At 48.2% G+C, this 20,202-nt stretch overlaps 1 protein-coding gene across 2 annotated transcripts in view; it reads left to right on the forward strand.

The window, feature by feature from the left end:
* Positions 1 to 623: 623 nt before the first annotated feature.
* Positions 624 to 20,202, forward strand: part of GRAMD1B (GRAM domain containing 1B) — a 200,836-nt gene continuing 181,257 nt past the window's right edge. The window contains exon 1 of one of the 2 annotated variants that reach the window (XM_071212384.1): positions 624 to 1,579. In XM_071212384.1, coding sequence (XP_071068485.1) covers positions 1,206 to 1,579 — 374 coding nt within the window. In that variant the 5' untranslated portion in view covers positions 624 to 1,205. The remainder of the gene's footprint in view (positions 1,580 to 20,202) is intronic. The other variant, XM_012525562.4, reaches the window with a different exon arrangement.

Raw genomic sequence — 20,202 nt, forward strand, 5'->3', positions numbered from 1 at the left:
ACCCAGTCCCTGCCCCCTTGCAGCCTGAAACAGAAGTGAATCAGCCCCCAGGAACGTAAAGGGGAACTTGTGACGCCCTCGGGCTTTGTTGGATGCATCTCCTTGTGGGTGCTCAGCCTCCTCTAGTTTCATTCTTCGCTTGGGAAGGGGTGACGGAATTGACAGGGTCACTGACGATATACAGGTTTCAGTCCCTTTTCCTCACTGGTCCTGTTTGTCCTTTGTCTGTAGACCCTATTGTCTGTCTTTCTTTGGTATGTCATGTTCGGTGTCCTCAGCTCATCCCACGGGGGAACTGTCTTGTCAGGTTGTCATTTTGGAAGCAGCCTCCAGGTACCTTGCCTTCTCATCGCACCTCCCCTCCCCTCCCCCCAATAATTCAAAGAGAGCACCTCTCCTAAGAGAAGAAATTCAGCAGAAAAGTCCGCTAGTGTGGGGGAGAGTGAAAACTGAATTCATTGGCTTTCCCCCGACACCCCCCTCCCAGGAAGCAGCAGAGAGTTACACTAATGAGAGCCGCGTGGCCAATCCTGGCTTTGAGAAAGTTTGGTTTGTGATCCGATTTCGTGAGGCTGATTGGAGCAGCCTTTCCGCGGAGGTAGAGCCCTCCCCCGAGGATTCCGGGTACAGTTTCACTCGCTGTGACTGCCTGTGCATGCCCTTTCTGGACCGAAATGACCTCCCCTTACCCCCCTGCTAGCCCCCTGCTCCTCCTCCTTTGTTTTTCTCCAGCGTCTCGCTTGCTTTCTCTCTCTTTCCCTGTCCCTCCTCCCACTGCCTCTTCCTCCCGCTCTCCACCTCCCTGCAGCGCCACGCCGGCTCCGCAACCTGGTCTGCCCGACGCAAACCGCTGAGAGTTTGCCGAGCGGCCCCCTGGGGCGCGGGGCCAGACGCCAGCCAGCGAGGGAGCGCAGCGGAAGAAAAACAAGCGGGCGCGCGCGGGCAGCCCCAGGAGGGCAGCGGGTGGCGGCACGCGTGGCGGGACGCGCCGGCGCCGACAGCCCAGGCCGCCCGCGCGGGAAAGTTGGCCGCCCCGCGTCCCCTCTCTGCCTCGCGGCGCTCCGGGGAAAGGAACTTGCCCTTCTGGCGGCTTGAGCGGGTTTCCTAACGGGAGACGGGAAGGAAGCGAGTGCGGCGGGGCGGGGAGCAGGGAGGCGGAGCCCGGAGCCGCGCTGCCCGAGCGAGCGCCGAGGCGCGGGAGCCCCATGCCGGCGGCCAGCGCGATGGAGAACCTGCAGCCGCCCGCCCTGCAGCTCCCCGAGCCGCAGGGCGCGCCCGACGGCAGCCCGGCCTGGTCGAGCTCGTCCACCCCCACGCTCCGCCGCCGGCGCTTCAAGATGCGCCGCATGAAGAACGTGCAGGAGCAGAGCCTGGAGGCGGGCCTGGCCCGGGACCTGCCCGGCGTCTTGGCCCCCGGCAAGGAGTTCCTGCAGCTGCCGTCCATCGAGATCACGCCTTCGAGCGACGAGGACACCCCGTGGTCCAACTGCTCCACACCCAGCGCTTCCCCGCGCCGAAAGCGCTTTCTCCTCCGCAAGTGGCTGCGGGTGAGGGAGCGGAAGGAGTGCAGTGAAAGCAGGTAGGTCCCTGGCCCGCCCCCTGCCTTCTGCCCTGTCCCTCCTCCCGGCTCCGCGGAGCCGTCCAGGCCCCCAGGGCATGGTGGCGGGAAACCTCCCGGAGGAATGCAGGCGGCTTTCCCAGGGCCAGATCCGGGCTCGCTCCTGGTACCAGGGCCAGGGGGTGCCGTAGCTTCTACGCTTGCCCCCCATCTCCCCAACTCAGGGCCAGGGGTCAGCGACGCAGTGTACAGCACACTTACATGGGGGTCTGCGCTGCTTTGCGCCTCATTTGATCCTCACAGCAAAATGAGTTACAAGAGAAAGAAGAGCCGCTAGTATTTATTGTACCCTTACCATGTGCTGTCCACTATGCAGAGTCCTCAAAAACTCTTCCGAGGTGGGTGTTCTTGTTACTCCCATTTTTTCGGATGGCGATAGCAGGCACAGAGTGAGGTTAAATGGCTCCTGGCCTAAAATTATATTTCTGAAATCCATCTCAGTTTTTATTTTTATTGTTTTCGCCTTTGGCCATCCCTGATTGCCTCCCTGGCCGTTCATGGGGGGAAGCGGCGCCGTTTTCACGTGGAATGAATGGGTTCCTACCACATGATGGTCTTCAGGCATCTAGGCGTGGCCACACCACCGTGGTTTGTGCCAGCTTTTTTTTTTCTTTTTTTTTTTTGACTAGGTAAGTGTGACATCTGAGTAGTGTGGGAAGCTCACTTTCCCCATGCTGAGGATTGGTATAGAAAATCATAGGGTGTTCCCCACTCAGCCTGCGTCACAGGGGGGCTTCGGGGAGCTGGGTTTAATTGCCAGGCCCACGCCTGGCTGGGGAGTTGAGGGGATCTTCTGGCTCATTGATGCCGTGTGTCCTTTCCATTTACTTTGAGGGCCAGGACCCTGTCCCTAACAGCAGTGGTTTGTGCTCTCGGGTGAGGCAGCTGAGCAATAGACCATCTTTCCTGGAACCCTTCCCAGTCTGTTCAGTTTCATTCATTTCATTTCAACAAGCGTTTCTTGAATGCTCTTGTGAGCTTATCCTGGTATTACCTAAGAGTGATGGTTGTTGAAAGGGGGTGCTGCCTAGAGAGAGGGGATGTGGAAGTTGAGAAGCAGAGGGTGGAAGGATAGATGTGTAAGAAATAAAGACACTTGAGTTTCACTCTTATGAAGGTGATGGAGCCATCGCAAGAAAAATATGCCACGTGGTACTCAAAGTACAAGAAAAAAGGACCCTGGAAAAGTGAAGACTTCCAGGAGGAAGAGGCTCCGACCATGAAAAACAAACTTAGAAAATAGCGGGGAAAGTATGAGGTCAGAGGCAAGAGATCAGTAAAGGGGAACAATAGAGAGAAAGACAAAAGAAACAGGGTGAGCCGGGCATTTTTGAGGGATGGGGACCTGGGTCAGAAATGCAGAAGATGAACCTTCTAAGCCTTCAAGCGTTTCTCTTTTCTGGGCACAAGGACAGGATGTGTCTATCCATGAAGAAACATGCCTAGACCTTGGTTCTGGGATTTTTTTCATGGCCCTTGGTATAACAGTTATCTCATAGTTCATCTTGCTGCCTTTTTCATAGAGCAGAGGGAAACAGGGCAGGCTTGGTGGGAGCTAATCTTGAACTGAAAGAGTTCATGATTTGCCAGCCTTCCCTTCAAATATCAGAGACCCTTTAAGAGACTCTTCTGGCTGTGATTCTGCCATGTATGCAGAGGGCAAAGTATGGGTAAATGAATCCTGCATTCCCGGGTGGGTGGGGATGGGAGTGGATTTAGTTGGATTTAAGGAAGGTTTTCCTGGTTTTGAGAAATGTCGGAGGGTGTGGTGGTAAAATCTTCTTTTTTGTGGGAGTGCAGGGTATATTCTTAATATCAGGAAGGCATTTTTACTCCTAGGTATAGTTTAACGCAGTTCTAAATGGGGCTTGTTAAAGTCAAGAATGTGTGAAAGACAACCTCTTGACTCAGACCCAACTTTGTCTGACTCAACTCTCTACTCCATTATGTTATACCACCTCCTGTTCGAATCTATCTGGACTGGGGCTAGAGCAAAAACCCATCATTCTGAGGCCTTGGAAATGGAAGGTTTCTTTTTGAAAGAAAAGAAGCCGTCAGAGGATCAGGCTCTTGTAGATGCCCAGCAAGCTTGCCTGAGAAAGGCTTAGCATTTAGAGGCAAAAGAGTGAAAAGACTATTGGAGCTAAGGTCAGGAGATGTAGGTTTCACTTTAAGTAAAAAAATACATGAATTAAATTTGCTATTTATTAGCTATAGAACCGGGAATACCTCACTTCACCTCGCTGAGTTTCACCTTCCTCATCTGCAGAAGAGGATATCTGAAGCTTAATGTGAGGTCTAATGGGAAAGTGTTTTGTCAGCTTCCTCTTGCTGTGTGCAAGTGCAGGATTATTGCCATGACGGTGCCTGAGTGTCGCACTGGGAGTGGACCTGTGCCACTGCATCCTCAGGTGTCCTGGAGAGCAGCACCCGGGACTCCTCCCACAGCACACTCTTTGGAAACGATGATTGGAAAGTGGCTCTGCTTCAGCATGGGTTAGGGGTGCATGTGTGTGCATGCTGTGTGTGGTGGGAGAGAACAGCATGCCAGGCCCAGCAGGGCATCTCTCCTTTTCATGTCCCCCGTCCCCAGATGGAACTCATTCTGAGGGGTTGAAGTCACCGGCTGATTTCCGGCTGCACAATGTTGAAAACATAAAGGGGAGCAGGAAACATCTCTCTTCTCCTTAACCCGAGGAAGGAGAGGAGAAAATGATAAAGTCAGCATGGGTGGGTTTGGAGACCTGCGGGTCCAGGGGTCCAGCACGGGAATCCTCTGAGTCCCATCTTGTCGTGTTCATCTTTGTATCTTCACTGCCTAGCACCGCACCTGACTTCTCAGGGGGATCTGTGGGTGTGTGTTGATGAATAATGTCATACTCTGTGAAGGAACGATTCCTTTTTCTCTTCTGCCTGGAATGGGATTCTTATTCATGAGTGAGGGAAAATGTCTTGGAGGAGAGGAGTCCAGAGCTGAGTTTTGAAGGACCAGATGCCTCCTTCTGACACCATTCTAGGTGTGTTGGCTTGAAGATTGGGAACGGATGGCCAAGTGTGGTCTTAATGTGGAGTGTGGAAAACGGAGGGGAGTGAGCTGATGGGCCTACTGAGTGGTTGTGATTGATGGCACGGAGCTTGAATTTCAATTAGTCAGTTAACAAAGATGTATTGCGACCTTCTATACAGATGTACAACGAGGATTCACCTCAATGGGAAGCCCTTGCAGGTTCCGGAGCCTGGGAGGGACCTGCTCAGAGTGATATTTGAGGAAGATAATTCTTGCTTTTCTGTGTCAGCTGGATGGACACATGGTGAGGTGGAGGCTGGAAGCCGTGTGTGTTGAGAACTCTTGTCTTAGCCACTGTTTACCGTCAGAGGGCACAATTTCCTGCTGACCGGGTGGCCCTCTGAGCTCAGTGAATCACGGAGACTGAAGTTGATGGCACAAGTTCTTAGAATTAGTACCTGCACGTCTCCGTAAATCCTTGCCTATAACTGGTAGAGATGATTGTTCGAAACCCACACGGTGGACTGAAGCCCCTGTCTGACCAGCTGATAATGACGAGAAGTCAGAACTCGCACGGAGCCACCTTTTCTCACCTGATGTTCTGCCATTGCTCCCTGAGTGGGGAGGGAAAGCAGACGAGGGGCAAGGGAGTTGGTGCAGATGGCCACTGCAGGCTGTCTTTCCAGGGGACACAGAAGCACCTGGGGGGCCTCCTTATTCTCGCCCTTTGCTCCGCCTCCCCCCCCCCCCCCCCCCCCCCCCCCCCCTTCAGGCCCCTGTTGTGTATAACATCCCTACCCTGTCGCCATTGCTCGCAGTCCAGCAGGTTGGCAGCAAGGGGGTATCTTCAACCTGAAACCTCAGGCTTCTGCTTGGCCCCTCGTTTTGCCCCTCTCCCTGCCTGGTTCTGCCCAGCCTGGTAGACAAGGTCATCTTTCTCATGCCAGCCTGGCTGGTGTGTGGGTTTGCAGGTCATGAATATACATCACTGGTAGACTCATCTTCTCCATCCTCTTCCTCTGGCCATTGGGAGGGATGCTGGCTTCCGGTCTGAGCTCAGTTTCCAGGGCAGCAGGGTGGTTGTGCCCATGGGCAGGTGGCCGCTGGCAGCTCCCTACCCCATGGAGACCCTGCCACGCAGGAGAACCCAGGGAGTGTGGGAGAGAGAAAGCCCGTTTCTTTCTTAACACAAAGCCGCAAACACATGCAAAAGAGATCTGGGATTTGTCTGCACATTAAGTGAATAATCAGTGCCAGTTAGGGTTCATTAGCCAAAATCTCTTCCAGAACCGTAGTTCCTGGAGGGCGGGGCTTGGATCTTACCACGGCCAAGTTTTCTGCTAAGCACCCTTTATGCATTCTCATGTTTAATCCTCACAACAAACCCTTGAGGTCAATCTTACAGCCCAGGCACCTGAGGCTTAGAGATTAACCTGCTCCAGGTCAGACAGCTAGTAAGAAGCAAGGCTGGGATTTGACCCATGTTCCTCTGAGGAAAAGCCTTCTGCTGCCTTACAGGTACACTGCATTCCCTGCACAGGGCCTGGAATCTCGGCCCTCGTGTGTTTGTGAGCGTGCAGGTGTGAAGGGGGCAGTTCTGAAGGCAGGGAGGAAGGGTGGGCGGTCCGCTGCGGGGAAATGTGTCAGGTTGTGGGAAATCAAAGTGCGGAAGCGGACGCTGACTTGGTCTGGTGGTGGAATGCTCCGTGCGAGGCAGCCAGCCTGTGGCTAGAGATGCGGTTTCCAGATTAAAACAACTTGTGGAAACAGAGAAGGTGGCGAGCCGGAGCCCGGTGGACTGATTCAAGCTGGCCACTTTCCTCTGGGGGAGTTGGTGTTTTGAGAGTTTCCATGGTGGTTGTGCACTCAGCAGGTGCCAGTTACCTGTGGGGCAAGAGACTGAGATGAACTTGGGGCACGTTACCAGGCAATCCTTCGGCCCTGCCCAGTTAGCTTCTCCCAGGTACTATATATCCACCTGTTGCTATGCTGGTCACTGATAATTGCTTCGAGGGTAACTCAGAGGTTTTCAAAAAGGCTTCCAGATGGCTGAACTGCCGGTGGGGAATTGCCTTCCTGACCCAGTGGGTGAACTCTAGACCCTGGAGCAAGTGTTTTGATGCAGGGCCAGGCAGGCCTGGTGAGCTGGTTGTTGGGTTGCTCTGTGTGCAAGAGCTTTATGAGGTCTGAGGGCTCTTCCTGGGGCCTCTTTCTTCTTGAGTTTTTTTTTTTTCCCCTCTATAGCCCAAATCAGTGAGGTGACTTGTACCTGATGTGAAGGAAGACATAGCTGTTAGCATCGTGGGGATCTGTGAGCTCTTCCTCACTGATGCTGGAGCCTGGAGGAAGCTTCTTTCTCTCAGGGAAGATGGTAAAGCTTCCATCAGGAAGCCATAACAGAAAATCCAGTATGAGCTTTCAAGTGAGAGAGGGGATGCAGCATGGCGATGCTTCGGGCTGGTGAAGCGAGATGTCAGGGACTTTCCTGCCGCGCCCCATGCTGCTACGGACAGTCCCATGCCACCTCCTAAAGATAGTCCTGATTTCATATATATTACTCTGTGTTCAGACCATGTGCCTGGGTTTTCATTTCAGATAAGATGGCCCAAAATCACCACCAGGAAATTGTAGGCTGTGTCTTTGAGAAGACTCTAGTGGTGGAAGGAGAGACAGGGATGGGGAAACCATGGCTTTTCATCTGAGGCCCTGATGCTTTTTTGGTCAGTGGTGTGAAGCTCTTCTTCTGCATCCTTTGCACATGTGCCGTCGGGGTGACATTTGGGTTGTGCCGCCTGATTTGAGCATGAGTTAAAGACCTAAGGCAGGGAGCTGAGGTGGGCGCAAGAGAATGATCGCCTCTCTCCCGCTCTGGAAGGTCCCAGGATCGGTTCCCGGAGCCGCCTAATGAGAAGGCAAGCAGACACAGAACAACACGCAGTGAATGGACACAGAGAGCAGACAACGGGGTGGGGTGGAGAAATCAGTCAATATTAAAAAAAAAAGAACTAAGGCGATTTGGCTAGTCACGGTGGCAGAGCTAGGCTGGAGCTGGGGCTTCTGCCCCAAAGTCCAGGGCACCTTCTGATTAACCTCTCAACATCTCCGGGGCATCCTGCTTCTCTGGAGGTCTCTCCGTCTCAGCCTCTTGCTTGTCCACAGCCTAGTGCCTGTGCCTATGGGGCTTTTGGGTCTTGCCGCTTCTGGTTGGCAAGTTCAGCCAGGAAATGAGGGGGCAGAGTGAACAATTAACAACCCACTTGTTTTTTCCCCTTTCTTTTGTGGCAACCGTGGAAAAAGAATTTGCCTGGGGGCCCAGTTTGGACATGGGCCAGTGGGGGTAGCTCTTGTAATATTTGCCCCAACCATTAGGAAAATGTGGAAAGATAATGGACAGGTAGGGGAGTGACACCTTTTTGAGCTTCTCCAAGGATTCTCCAGTTCGTTGTCTTAGAAAGAATTTTTATGTTATAAAAGTCCATGCGTATGGTGTGTGTAATAAAATAACTGGTTAATTTAAATGTTTTTTGGATAGTAGGAAAGAGGAAAAAAGTTCACAATTTTATAAATGCTGACCCAATCATTAGTACCGTGTTTGGGGTATTATCTTCCCCATATATATTTTTTCTCATTCAGATTGTCTCTTGAGGGACTTTTTCATCTGCTCTTCTGTACCCCTTACTTGTAGATGGTAAGGAAGAACATAAGTCCACAGGGTTGGGGCAAGTCAAGTTTGGAATGAGGAGGAAAAAAAGGAGTTTGGGAAGCACTATTTCTGGATGCGTGGTCAGGGTGATATGCGTCTGTAATACGGGTTTCAGACCCCTCTCGGGTGGTTGAGCCTCTCTGAGCCTCGTCCTCATCTCCAGCCCCCAAGTATGCGAGTCAGTGCCAGGCTGACCGCCCGGAATAACCTGCCTTGATCCGGCGAGCATTTGTTTTCTGTCTGGGTCATTACACTCTGAAGCTCTTTCTGACCTTTTATTAATTCTCAGGGTCGGATGGAATGGCAGCAACAAAGGTTACTCTGAGTAGGGTGGAGTTGCTCCAGGCGACAGTGTGCCCTTAGCTTGGGTTCAACGTGTGCTTTCTCTACCCGAGGCCTTGATAAACCACAGCTTCCTGACATGTGAAAATCTCACTTTTTGAAAGAGACTGCTGGGAAAGAGGTTTGCACCGCCTCTCTTGGCTACTTCTTTCTAGGTTTTAACCCTATGCTATTGAGAAAGTTCTACCTATAATCTAACTGTAATCCCCCATGGTACAATTCAAACTCATTGTCACCTGTTTGTCCTTAGCGAAGGTAGAAGAATAGTTGGTCTGGGTCCTTTGAGAGTATTCCTTCAGAGACTTATTATTAATAACTTGGGTTGCTGCTTCTAATTCTGGGGAGAGCCTTGAATTTGTACTAGCAAGTATTTGGACTCACTGTTTCTCCACTGGGGTCCGTGGAACCCTGCAGACTTACTGGAAGAGGTGTCAGCCAAGTACATTTGAATTTTCCATTTTTTCTTATTTCTCAAAACAATATTCATCTTTTTAAGCTTACATTTTAAAACTGGTTAAATCTTTAAAGAAAGAAGTAGATTCTGTATTTTAAGATCCAGAAACAATTTACACATGAGTATTTTGCTAAAAAGCCTATCATGACTACTTTAAATAACCGTTTATCCTTTTTATACCTAAGGCACATATCTTGATTTTTAATATCATGTATGAATGGAGTCTTTATAGCTTGTTTTCTTTATCTAACATTGTATCACACTCTTCTAAAATTTGAGAGTGCCTGTTTGGAAAGACATAAAGAAAAGGTAAAACACTGTCTAGTTTTAGGTTGCTTAGAAAGTATTTCCATAATCAGTGATGGTTCAGTAGGTAACCTAAGCCCTATAAACCTGAATTCCTTTATGGTTCATACCATTAAGCAAAAATGGAGTACAGAGTTGGCCAAGGGGTGGATTTCTTTATATAAACTCTATTAAAAAAGTTTAAAGCTTGTTTTTTTGTTTCATTGTTGTTATTAATTAGGTGATATGGCCTGCCCATTCAAAGTTCTTAGGAACACTCACGCTTCCTTTCTCTCTGAAGTGCCTCCTCCATGCTTGAATTGCTTCCTAAAAAGCTTCTACCTATCAGCCTGCCTCATTTCCCAGCCAGGGAGAAACAACTGAAAATGTAGATAACTTAGGAGAGGCCATCCTCACAGTTCAACAGATATTTATTGGGCACCTCCAAGGAGATGCTATGCTCTGTGCTTGTGTGCAGAGACCCTTCTATTGAGCAGCTCACACAGCCCAGTGGGGGAGATCTTGTAAAAGATACTTTAGTAGAACGTAGGATTTACCCTAAAACATAAAAAAAATAACGAGGCCTCAGAAAAGGATACACTGGGAGGGCAAGAGAGGAGGGTCCCTTAGGTCTCACCGTGTAGGTGTTGCCTTCACTCTCCCTTAGCTGCCACTCTGTCAGCATGTCTAGTTCTGTTCAGCATCTATCTCAGAATCCAGTCTTCATGGTAGGTGGGATTTGTGAGGTCATTTCACTGATGAGGAAGTGGAGGACTCCAAGGCCACAAGGCTGGTCAGGGTAGAGATGGATCTAGAATAAAAGTCTCCTGTAACCCGAGTACATGTCCAGCCCACCCTATGTCCCGGGGAGCCCATCTGTGCCCAGGATGGAACCAGATCATCAGTCATCGAGCTCATGTAGCTCAGGGAGGACCACAAGAGCTGCTGCCAGTCCAAGAGCTGGTCTGAGGCACCGTGGAGGAGGTTCTGGTTCTGCCGATGCTTTCTCCGAGTGGTCCTGGGCAGGTTACTCAATCTCTCCTGGACCTCAGTCTTTCCCGTTTTTAAAATGGAGGGTTTCAGTTACTGCTTCATCTTGTTAGACAAAATTAAGTAGGTGTCCATGAAGTGTTACGGGAATGTTATTAGTTAATCAAAGTGAAAAGAGTTTTAGAGGCCTCCTGGGTCTCCAAGTCTTCTCCTCTGGTTAGTGAAGCTGGAACACTGGTTCTTTGCTTTTCTGGTTGTTTCTGAGATGTCATTTTTCTGATCTCTTGATGGGTGCTGCAAAACATCACATAAGCCTAGTTTTTATAATTTATGGGCTCCTTTTCTCTGTCTGCCCCATCAGTGTCGGTCTGCTTTAGTTCTAACTCCAGATTTCTTATTTCTCCTTCTCCTCTGCCTCCTTCCCCTTCTAACCACTATTCTTGGGTTATTTCATCTTCTCTCAAGGCTTTATTTTTTCCTGTATGACGGTGACTAACATTTATATCTCAGACCTTGTCTCTTTCTAAGCGTTAAGTATCTACCACGTGCTGGCTAATGGGCGTTTCCAGTGGGGTGTTCCTCAAAACTTAGCTTGTCTGTCCATAATTAAACTCATCATCTTTCCCTCCAAGCCAGTTGCTCCCACTTTCTTCTTACACTGGGGATTGGGAACCCTCTGTTTCACAAGGCTTCCTTCCCTGGAGAGTGTTCTTCAGGCCTGTTTTCTCATCTCCATCGGCATTGTCCGTCTAGGCCATCCCCAGCTCTTGTGTATATTATACAAGCATCTGCCTAACTGGTCTACCTGGTGACATTGCCAACCCCCTTTAGTCTTCACTCTGCAGCCAGAGTGGTCTTTGTGATCCCACTTTTAAGATGTATTTATTTATTTATTCCCCCCCCCTTGTGGCTTGTTCCTTTTTCTTTTGCTGTCTCTTCTCTGTGTCCATTTGCTGCGCGTTTTTTCTGTATCTGCTTGTCTCCCTTTTGTTGTGTCATCTTGCTGACCCAGCTCTCCATAATTCATGGTTCAGCTTTTGCCTTCACAAGGAGGCCCTGGGACGCAAACCCAGGGCCTCCCATATAGTAGATGGGAGCCCAGCTGATTGAGCCACAGCCGCTTCCCCCTCCTGGGACTCTTTACCTCCACCCAGAGTGAGCTTGAGTCCTTGAAGGGGGTGCTGTCCTTGGTTCCCAGGATCTTCACACACATTGTTCCTTCAGATTGATTCCTCTTTTATAACACTGACCCACTTTGCCACCCCAAGTCCTTCTTCTCCTTTGGGCTTCTCTTAGTTGCTCTTTTTTCTAGGAAGTATTTCCTGACTCACCTCTTTATTCCATCCATATTTGTAAAGTCTCCTGCACTGAACTGGAGTCACTTGGCCACATTATATCCTTTACTAGATCATAGACCGGGAAGGCAGGGCCAGGGTTTGTTTCGTTCAGTGCCAGCTAAGCACTGTGTATGGACCAGAGAAGGTGCTCAGTGAACAAGCCTTCAGGGAATGAATGAAAGATCACATGAATGAAAAGTTATAAAGAAATCTGATTTTCACGGCATTCTGTTGTAAGTCATTTTGCAAAGCAAGACATCCCCTTGAACCTGAATAATCACCCTCTCATATGCGAGTTTTGTACATCTAGGTGATTATGAGTAGGCTTGTTTGTTTCAAGTCTGTTGATTTTTTTTCTGTGAATTTCTTTGTATTCTTTATGTCTTCCACCAGACTATAAGTGCTTAGAGACCAGAGACTATGCTCTTCTTCTATGGGTGATCTCTGTTCATAGGAGCCAGATTTGGCATAGTTAGGTGGAGAGTGATGGACCTTCTTCAAATTGTGGCTCCAGAGAACATGGGCAGATTAGAAGCAATATACTGAATGGTGGTTGACCCAGGACCCTGGTGTGGTCTGCAGATGGTGGTTAGCCTCTCCTCTCCACCCCCTTCCGACCCCAAAAGACCCATGGCAGCTTTAAAGGATGCCTTTATTTTTGGAGCCATGGTTGCCATGGCAATGCAACCCTTTTTCTAGCCTTCTGATTCCAGGTCAGGGCAACAGTTGTTCCTCCTGCAGAAGAGGATTTGGGAATAGATGCAGCCTTCCTTCCACCCTGTTTATTTGTTATTTACTAATCCAGTAACTACTTCATGAACATAAACTATGTGTCAGGCACTGTTCTAGAGACCAGAATCAAGAGGGAACTAAGTCCATAGTTTCTGCCCTCCTAGAGCTTACCTCCTAGTGGGTCTAGGCAGATTGGGACCAAATTAACAATGCAGTGTGGATCCCCGTTTATTTAAAAGCTAAAGTTAGGTGGGCAGACCACTGAAATGGGAATTAATTTGTTTTCTAAAATTCAGAAATCAGGAGTTGTAAGAGGTAGTGTCTTCTTCCTTGCTTTGGAGAGAGAGATGGGATGAGGGAGGGCTTAGTGTTTGAATGTGGGAAATCTCCCCCTTTTCCCTGTGCCCCATTGGTGGTAGAACTTAATTTAATTTGGAATGCAGATGCATTTGTTGCTATGACGTCTTCCACGACCTTGGGAGACTGTGGTATTAAGCCCAGTCTCCGTCTGCAGTGTCCAATGCCAGAGCAGTTGTCTGGTGTTTGTCTTCTTCCCCTTTTTGACCCCAGTAGAAGCCAAGAGCCAAAGGGCTCCCTATAGAAATGACCCTTTATTAGCCATGCTAATGACAGCCTTGAAGTCAGGCAGTGAATACCATTTATTGCGCCACGCCACTGCCACCGTAGAGTGTAGAGCTTTGAATAGTTCAAGGCTCCAAGGCTGGGGAAGGGGCGGGGGTGGGGGGTGGGGGGGGCCGGTAAAGGTACAGAGGAAAGAGGTGACAATGACGTCATATACCTGCCTTAGAGCCTGTAGTCAGAGTGGCAGAGAATGGTACCAACATGGACACAAGTGAAAACAATGCATACACCAGCAATTCATCGTAGCTCTTAATTTGGGCAGCACTTTATTCTCTTCAGCGTGCTCTTATGAGGCCATGGGCTCCTGGAGGCAGTGGCAGAATATAATTACTCTTTGCATTTGCCCCAGCACTTTCCACAGTGCCTGCCACATACCAGGCCTTCCAATAACAAGCTTTTGGCTCTGGCAATTCATTACATCCTATGGGGGAGATGTAATGAGTATGCCCATCTGGCATGTAAGGAAATCACAACTCTGAAACATACCCACATTCATACCAAACTAAGGAATGGTGGAAACCGGACTCGAAAAGTGGTTATCATGTCACTTTAAATTCGGGCCTTTTTCTCTATTGTACAGGACATGTATATATCTGACACTGTGCCAAAATTTATATGTAAGTGCTAACAATCTGGGTAATTAAACTCCACAGGAAATGGAAAATAAGACCAAACATTTTAAACAGCTCTTTCAACATGCCTTCCCTCTTTTACAGCGGCAACTCCTGTGAGAAGCTTTGACTGGATTTTACCTCCCCCTTGTTTCCCCTTGCCGTTCTTTGGAGGAACAAATTAAATGTTCAAGCTGCAGAGAGGGGAGCGTACAGGTTCAGCAAACGCTTCTTGCTTGTCTGCTGTGTCCTGACCACTGAGCTTTGACTGACCTTTGCCCTTGGAGGACTTGGTCTGGTTCATTTATTGTTCATCAGTCGTTTGTTCCACGGCAGGTTTTTATTGAGCATGTAGTAGGCAGTCAACACAAGTCCTACAAAGAAATGTACATTTAAAAAGTGCCAAGTGCATTCAAAGAGAGAACAGCCATACTTGAGTATGGTGATCCTGGTAATTGACCCAAGCTGATTGTGAAGGATGCCTTCTCTAGTAGACCATCCTTGATAAGTGGAGCTGGGTGGACATTTCACTTGGAAAGCAGAAGCAGTTTTTCAAAACAGGGCCTGGTTCATTCATTTCACGGAACAGGCAAAGATGGCCAGTGCTTTGTTGACTGTGGGAATCAGGAATAACCACATGATTTGCTTCTCTCCTTTCTGCTAGATGTAGGACCATTTAATTTCCCTTTGGTTTCTCCAGCAGAGGACAGGTAGGGGAAGCAAAAGTTCTGTTTTGTTTCTCATAAGCACTATTGATGTAAAGGTGTCAAACTTTAGGTATTTTTAGGAAATTGTGTGTTTTTCTGACCTTTTCCCCTAGAGCCATGGAGAAGCTAAAGCCCTTAAAGCAACTTCCTCCAGTTGACTACTAGTTTAAGGCCCCTTTGTGGGGCAAGTCCTTTGAAAATGGCTCACTTTTACTCTCTTAATCAGCTCAGTAGTAGCCTGGAAGAATTAATAAGAAACACTTGGGAACAAATAACTCTACTCCCCCATCTCCCATCCAGGGTGCAGGAGAATTTATATATTTACATATCTGTATATTATACAAATTCTTTTTAAACCTGGATATCCTCTAGGGCAGGGGTTCTTAACCTTTTTTGTTCCATGGGCCCCTTTGCCAGTCAGGTGAAAACCATGGACCCCTTACTAAGTCCACACTATAATGTGTATTATTTAATAAATATATCATACCCGCACCAACACATCCCCACAAGAGTAATGTTTTTTTGAATTTCAATTCAAGCTCACCGATGCCTTGTTAAGAACCCCAGCTCTAGGGGTACGTGCAATCTAGGTGCTTTTTGGTCATGGGATGGTGTCCTGAACTCTTAAAAAGAAATTTAAATTTGCCTACTGGATCTGGATACTTGTCTTGATGTCAACACCTTGCCTTGGTGTCAGATCTGTCTGTCTCACTTCAGGAAGACTTAGACTTTGCCCGCTCTATCATAGGTGAGTATGAGGTAAACCCAACTAGGGCTGAGTAATGGAGAATTGGAGAGTGATTGGGAACAGCTGAGAAACAATGTGTTTCTATCTCTTACTTCCTAATTTACTTGGCACAGTGCTGTTCATCCCAGTCCCACCTCTAACAAGACCCAAGTGGATGACTTCCCAGCCACTGCCTGTGACTTTCATTCCAGCGGTGATTTCCAGCCTGCGTCCACGGAGGAAAGTTCCAGCTGCTTTGCATCATCAGTTTCCTCCTTTATAAATAGGGGCTTATGATAATACCTACCTGGTAGTCTGATTTGAAGATGAGATGAAATAATAAAGGTGAGGCTCACTCAAGGCCTGGTGCACACCATTTTTTATTCGCCTCCCCTTTAAATTTGTAAGGGAACGGTGTGTCTTCATATTGGTGTCATTTGAGGGCCATGCTTATCTGCTCTGGAGGACAGCTCACTATCGCATTTGCTGCGTCATTTGGGGTTGGTGGACCTGGAAAAACACAGTGGTCCAGAGAGCGGTCAGGCTGAGGTGATCTGCTCAGGCAGCTCTAAGGCTCCCCAGGCACCTTGGGAGGGTGGTCCCGCTTCTCCCGTGGAGCGGAGAAGGTGACGTGTAGCCAGCCGTGGGAGAGCTGCACCTGTCTTGCCCGGTGCTGCAGTTCCTGCGATGTGGCTTCAGGAGTCTTGAGTTTCAGGTCATTCGGTCCTTCCGTAACGCTCTAAAGGGGAGGACTCTAAAGGAGTGGACACCAGGATTGCCGTCCAAGTTTGACTTGGTGACACTCTTTGGCGTGAAGTATAATGAGGAGTGAAGAGGCTCTGGGTGCTAGGGAGAAGATGCTGAGGGAGAACTTCTGGAAAGACGAGAAGAACTTGTGAAAAACAGCCAAGGTAAGGTGTACAGAGAGTCTTTAAGAGAGAGAGAGGAGGCATTCGTGGGGTTTGGATCAGCTTTTGTGCCCTCTGAAATGCTGATTCCGTCTTCTGTGGGACTGCATTTGTGAGGCTGGTACATGTAATTCTTAGGTTTTGAGAAATGCTTTACTGTGCCATAGTGAAATTATATTTTATGAGCAGTTAGTCTTACACTCTTTTGAACACTGTGATCTGTTTTTTCCCCATCACTGTCAATGATAATTATTTTTTTTAATTTGTACTGAGAGTAAGATGTGTAAGAGCCATGCTTAATATTTAGGAAAGTAAAAAAAAAAAAAAAGCAAAGTTCATTCCTCTCCCAAAAGATACAGATATAGAATGAAACAAAAAGGTATTTGATTAAACTATAATCTGTGTTTTCCTTATCGTGAGTTAGAGATTGGGTTCAAAGATATCACTAGAATCTTCTTCTATATTCTCTTCCAAATTAAAAATACACTGGGGACCATTTGGATTATGTGCATTCAGTCAGTCTTTTGTAAGTATTTGTTGTGCAGGCACTTGCCCTGGTGTGGCATAGTTGGGAAGGTCAGGGACTCTGGAGTGAGTGAGCTGCATGGATTTAGGACCAGACTCTGCCACTTATTATTGGTGTGAGCCTAATATATTATTGAGCTTTTTTGGGACTCTCCTTCTTACCCCTCAGTTTTATTGTCATTGTAGCACTATTTACTTTTGAAATTATCTTATTCTTTTATTTGTTGCTTTGTTTTTTATCTGTTTTAGTTTGCCAAAGGGCTCCCTATACGAAGTACTAGAAATGGGTTGGCTTTCATAATGGGAATTTTATTAGGGGAAAATCTTGCAGTTCTGAGGCTGTGAAATGTCCAAATTGAGGCATCATCAGAGATGCTTTCTCACCAAAGTCAGCTATTTGGTAGATCCTGGCATCCTGCCACGTGGCAAGGCAAGATGACAGCCATTCTCTCTCGAGGTCCTCTGTCGAGGTCACTGCCTTCCCCTCAAGGCTCACAGGGAGCCCAGCTGTGGGTCATCAGGCATGTGCCTTGGCTCTTCAGCCTTGACCTGCTCCATGGGTCCAGCCTTTTGTGGGCTTTGTGCTTCAGCCTCGACTCTTAGCGATCCTTGAGTCGTCTCTTACATGGCAGAGTCAAAATTGTGGCTTTTGTGTCTTTGTATGTTCTCAGTGTATCTAAGACCCAGCAAGAGGGTGGAGACCCACTCTGTGTCATGCCGCACTCATGTAGTATAAGCAAAAGTGATCTAATCAAGTGATCTGATCAAGGGCCCTTAGTGGAATCTAATCAAAAGGGCCACACGCCCACAGGAATTAAGAAACCTGATCTTCCCTGGTCTTCACAAAAGAACATCAAGCAGTCTCGTGATCTGTCTCCTACGTTTGCATCCTTCTTTAAGCCACAAAAATTTAAGGTCCTTGAGAGTAGGGCCCTTGCCTTTTCTGCTCACTGCTATGTCCCTGTGAGCTTGGCTTATAAAAAGCACTGGAAAATGGAGCATGAGACAAGCATTTTGCCAAATGGATAGCGTTAGCAGTTATCCTTATCCCAAGGAGGTTGAGAAAAAAATGTCAGAGGCCTTCTCTACCTTCTTGTTCCAGAAGGGAACAAGTGTTGTGGGACAAGCTAGGCTGAGAGTTGGCTGACTTGTGTGTTGTTCTTTATCATGCTCTTAAGTACTTCTGGGACTTTACGTGCATTTCTACTTCTATGGCCTTTGCTTTCCTGTTCTGAAAGGGAAAGCATTGGACTAGATGATCTTTTAGGCCACTTCTTGCCCTAAAGATTGGTTGGTCCATGATTTTATTAGTTGAATTATAGTCTTATAAAAAGATAGAGGGAAGCTGATGTCGCTCAACTGATAGAGTGTCCACCTACCATGTGGGAGGTCCAGGGTTAAAACCCAGGGCCTCCTTGACCCGTGTGGAGCTGGCCCATGCACAGTGCTGCCATGTGCAAGGAGTGCTGTGCCATGCAGGGGTGCCCCGTGTGTAGGGGTGCCCCATGCACAAGGAGTGCACCCCGCAAGGGGAGCTACCCCGCACCAAAAAAGTGCAGCCTGCCCAGGAGTGGCGCCACACACACGGAGAGCTGATGAGCAAGGTGACGCAACAAAAAGAGACATAGATTCCTGGTTCCACCTGACAAAAATACAAGCAGACACAGAAGAAACACACAGTGAATGGACACAGAGAGCAGACAATGGGGAGGGGGTGGCGAAGAGGAGAGAAATAAATAAAAATAAGTCTTAAAAAAAAAAAGATAAGAGTCTGGAACTAGAATAAGAATAAAAGGCAGGGGAGAGGATGTGGCTCAAGTGGTTGAGTGCCTGCCTCCCACATTCAAGGTCCCAGGTTCCCAGTATCCTAAAGAAAAGCAAACGACAAGCAGACAATGAGGAAAAACGAGCAGGCAATGAGCAAACAAAACAAAACAAAACAAAACCCAAAGCAATGACCAGACAGTGAGCAAAACAAATGAGTAAACAACAAGCAAACAAAGAAGGGAGTCAACTAAGGGGAGTCTATTTAAAAAAAAAAAAAAAAGGAATAAAAGGCAGCAGGGGTCAAAAAGAGCTATGTAGGAAATGAACCAGGAAGCCAAATTTCTTTATCTCTGTGCCTGTTTATTGCCTTTCCCGGCTTCCAAACTACATCTGTTCCCAGGTTGCCAGGCTTGCCTCACCCTCCCCACCCCTCCACTTTCCAGCCAATGCCACCTCATAGCTCTGGTTAGTTCACACATCTTAGGACCGCTGGCAACTCCCTTCTCTGCCCATCTGTGAGCTTCCACTTTGCTTTTGGACTCATTTTCCTGGATGATTCTCTCTTTGCTTAATTGTATGTTTAAGGGTAGAAAGGGTCTTTGTGATAGCCTAGCACCTTCTGTCCATTTTATAGATAAACTGTGGTTCAAAATGGTGATGTGACGTGCTCTGTGTCCTGCCGAGTTGGTGGTAGAACCAGAGCTGGATCCAGACCTCTGACCCCAGCTCCAGGGCTCCAGCTCACTGTCCTTGTGCTGTTTTCCACATTTTTTTTTTAATTAGGCGAGTGCTCCTTATGCATGACTCCAAGATGAATGCATTTGTATACTTTGTAGAACCCAGCTGGAGTTTCCTGAAATTGTACCCTGGGCTTTTCTTTCCTTCATCACTTACTGTAGCAATCCTCCTGCTCTCTTCCCAAGGTACAAGGCTCACTGGAAATTTGCTATAGACTTGTCTTGTTGCTAATTGATGATGGTGGAAGTAATTAGCCAATCAGCAGGTATTCATTGCTTACCTGCCATTGTTTTGCACTGTGCTAAGATTGCAGGGGTACCAAAGAAGGCAGAACTGCCCACAAGAGGTGGCGAGCAGGGGAAACAGGACAGCCTAGATTTATTTCTCTTCTTCCCCAGATTTTGCAGTCAGGTACCTTCTAAGCACCTCCCTCCCTGGTTCTCTCTATCCTCAGAACTTTACTTTAGCTTGCGCCTTTTTCTTCTCTGCCCTGTTGAGAGGGGCTTCTTTCTAGGCCTCCCTCTTACCCTACTAGTTGCTTTTTGTTTGTTTTTTTGCTTTTAGAGGTACTGGGGATTGAACCTGAGACCTCGTACATGGGAAGCAGGTGCTCAACCACCGAGCTACACCCGTTCCCCTTCTAGTTTCTTTTATTTTTTCATTTTATTTATTTTTTTTAATTTCTCTCCCCTTCCCCCCCCCCCCCCCCCAGTTGTCTGCTCTCTGTGTCCATTTGCTGTGTGTTTTTCTGTGACCGCTTCTATCCTTATCAGCGGCGTGCGGTGCCATTCCTGGGCAGGCTGCACTTTCTTTCATGCTGGGCGGCTCTCCTTATGGGTGCACTCCTTGCATGTGGGGCTCCCCTTCGCGGGGGACACCCCTGCGTGGCAGGGCACTCCTTGCGCACATCAGCACTGCGCATGGGCCAGCTCCATGTGGGTCAAGGAGGCCCGGGGTTTGAACCGTGGACCTCCCATGTGGTAGACGGATGCCCTATCCACTGGGCCAAGTCCACTTCCCTAGTTTTCTTTAACTAAACACTTGACCCCCCCTGTTCAGGATTCTTCAGTGCCTTCTGCTCATCCCCAGGATGAAGTGTAATCCTATTT

Source organism: Dasypus novemcinctus, chromosome 27, assembly GCF_030445035.2.
Source record: "Dasypus novemcinctus isolate mDasNov1 chromosome 27, mDasNov1.1.hap2, whole genome shotgun sequence".
NCBI lineage: Eukaryota > Metazoa > Chordata > Mammalia > Cingulata > Dasypodidae > Dasypus > Dasypus novemcinctus.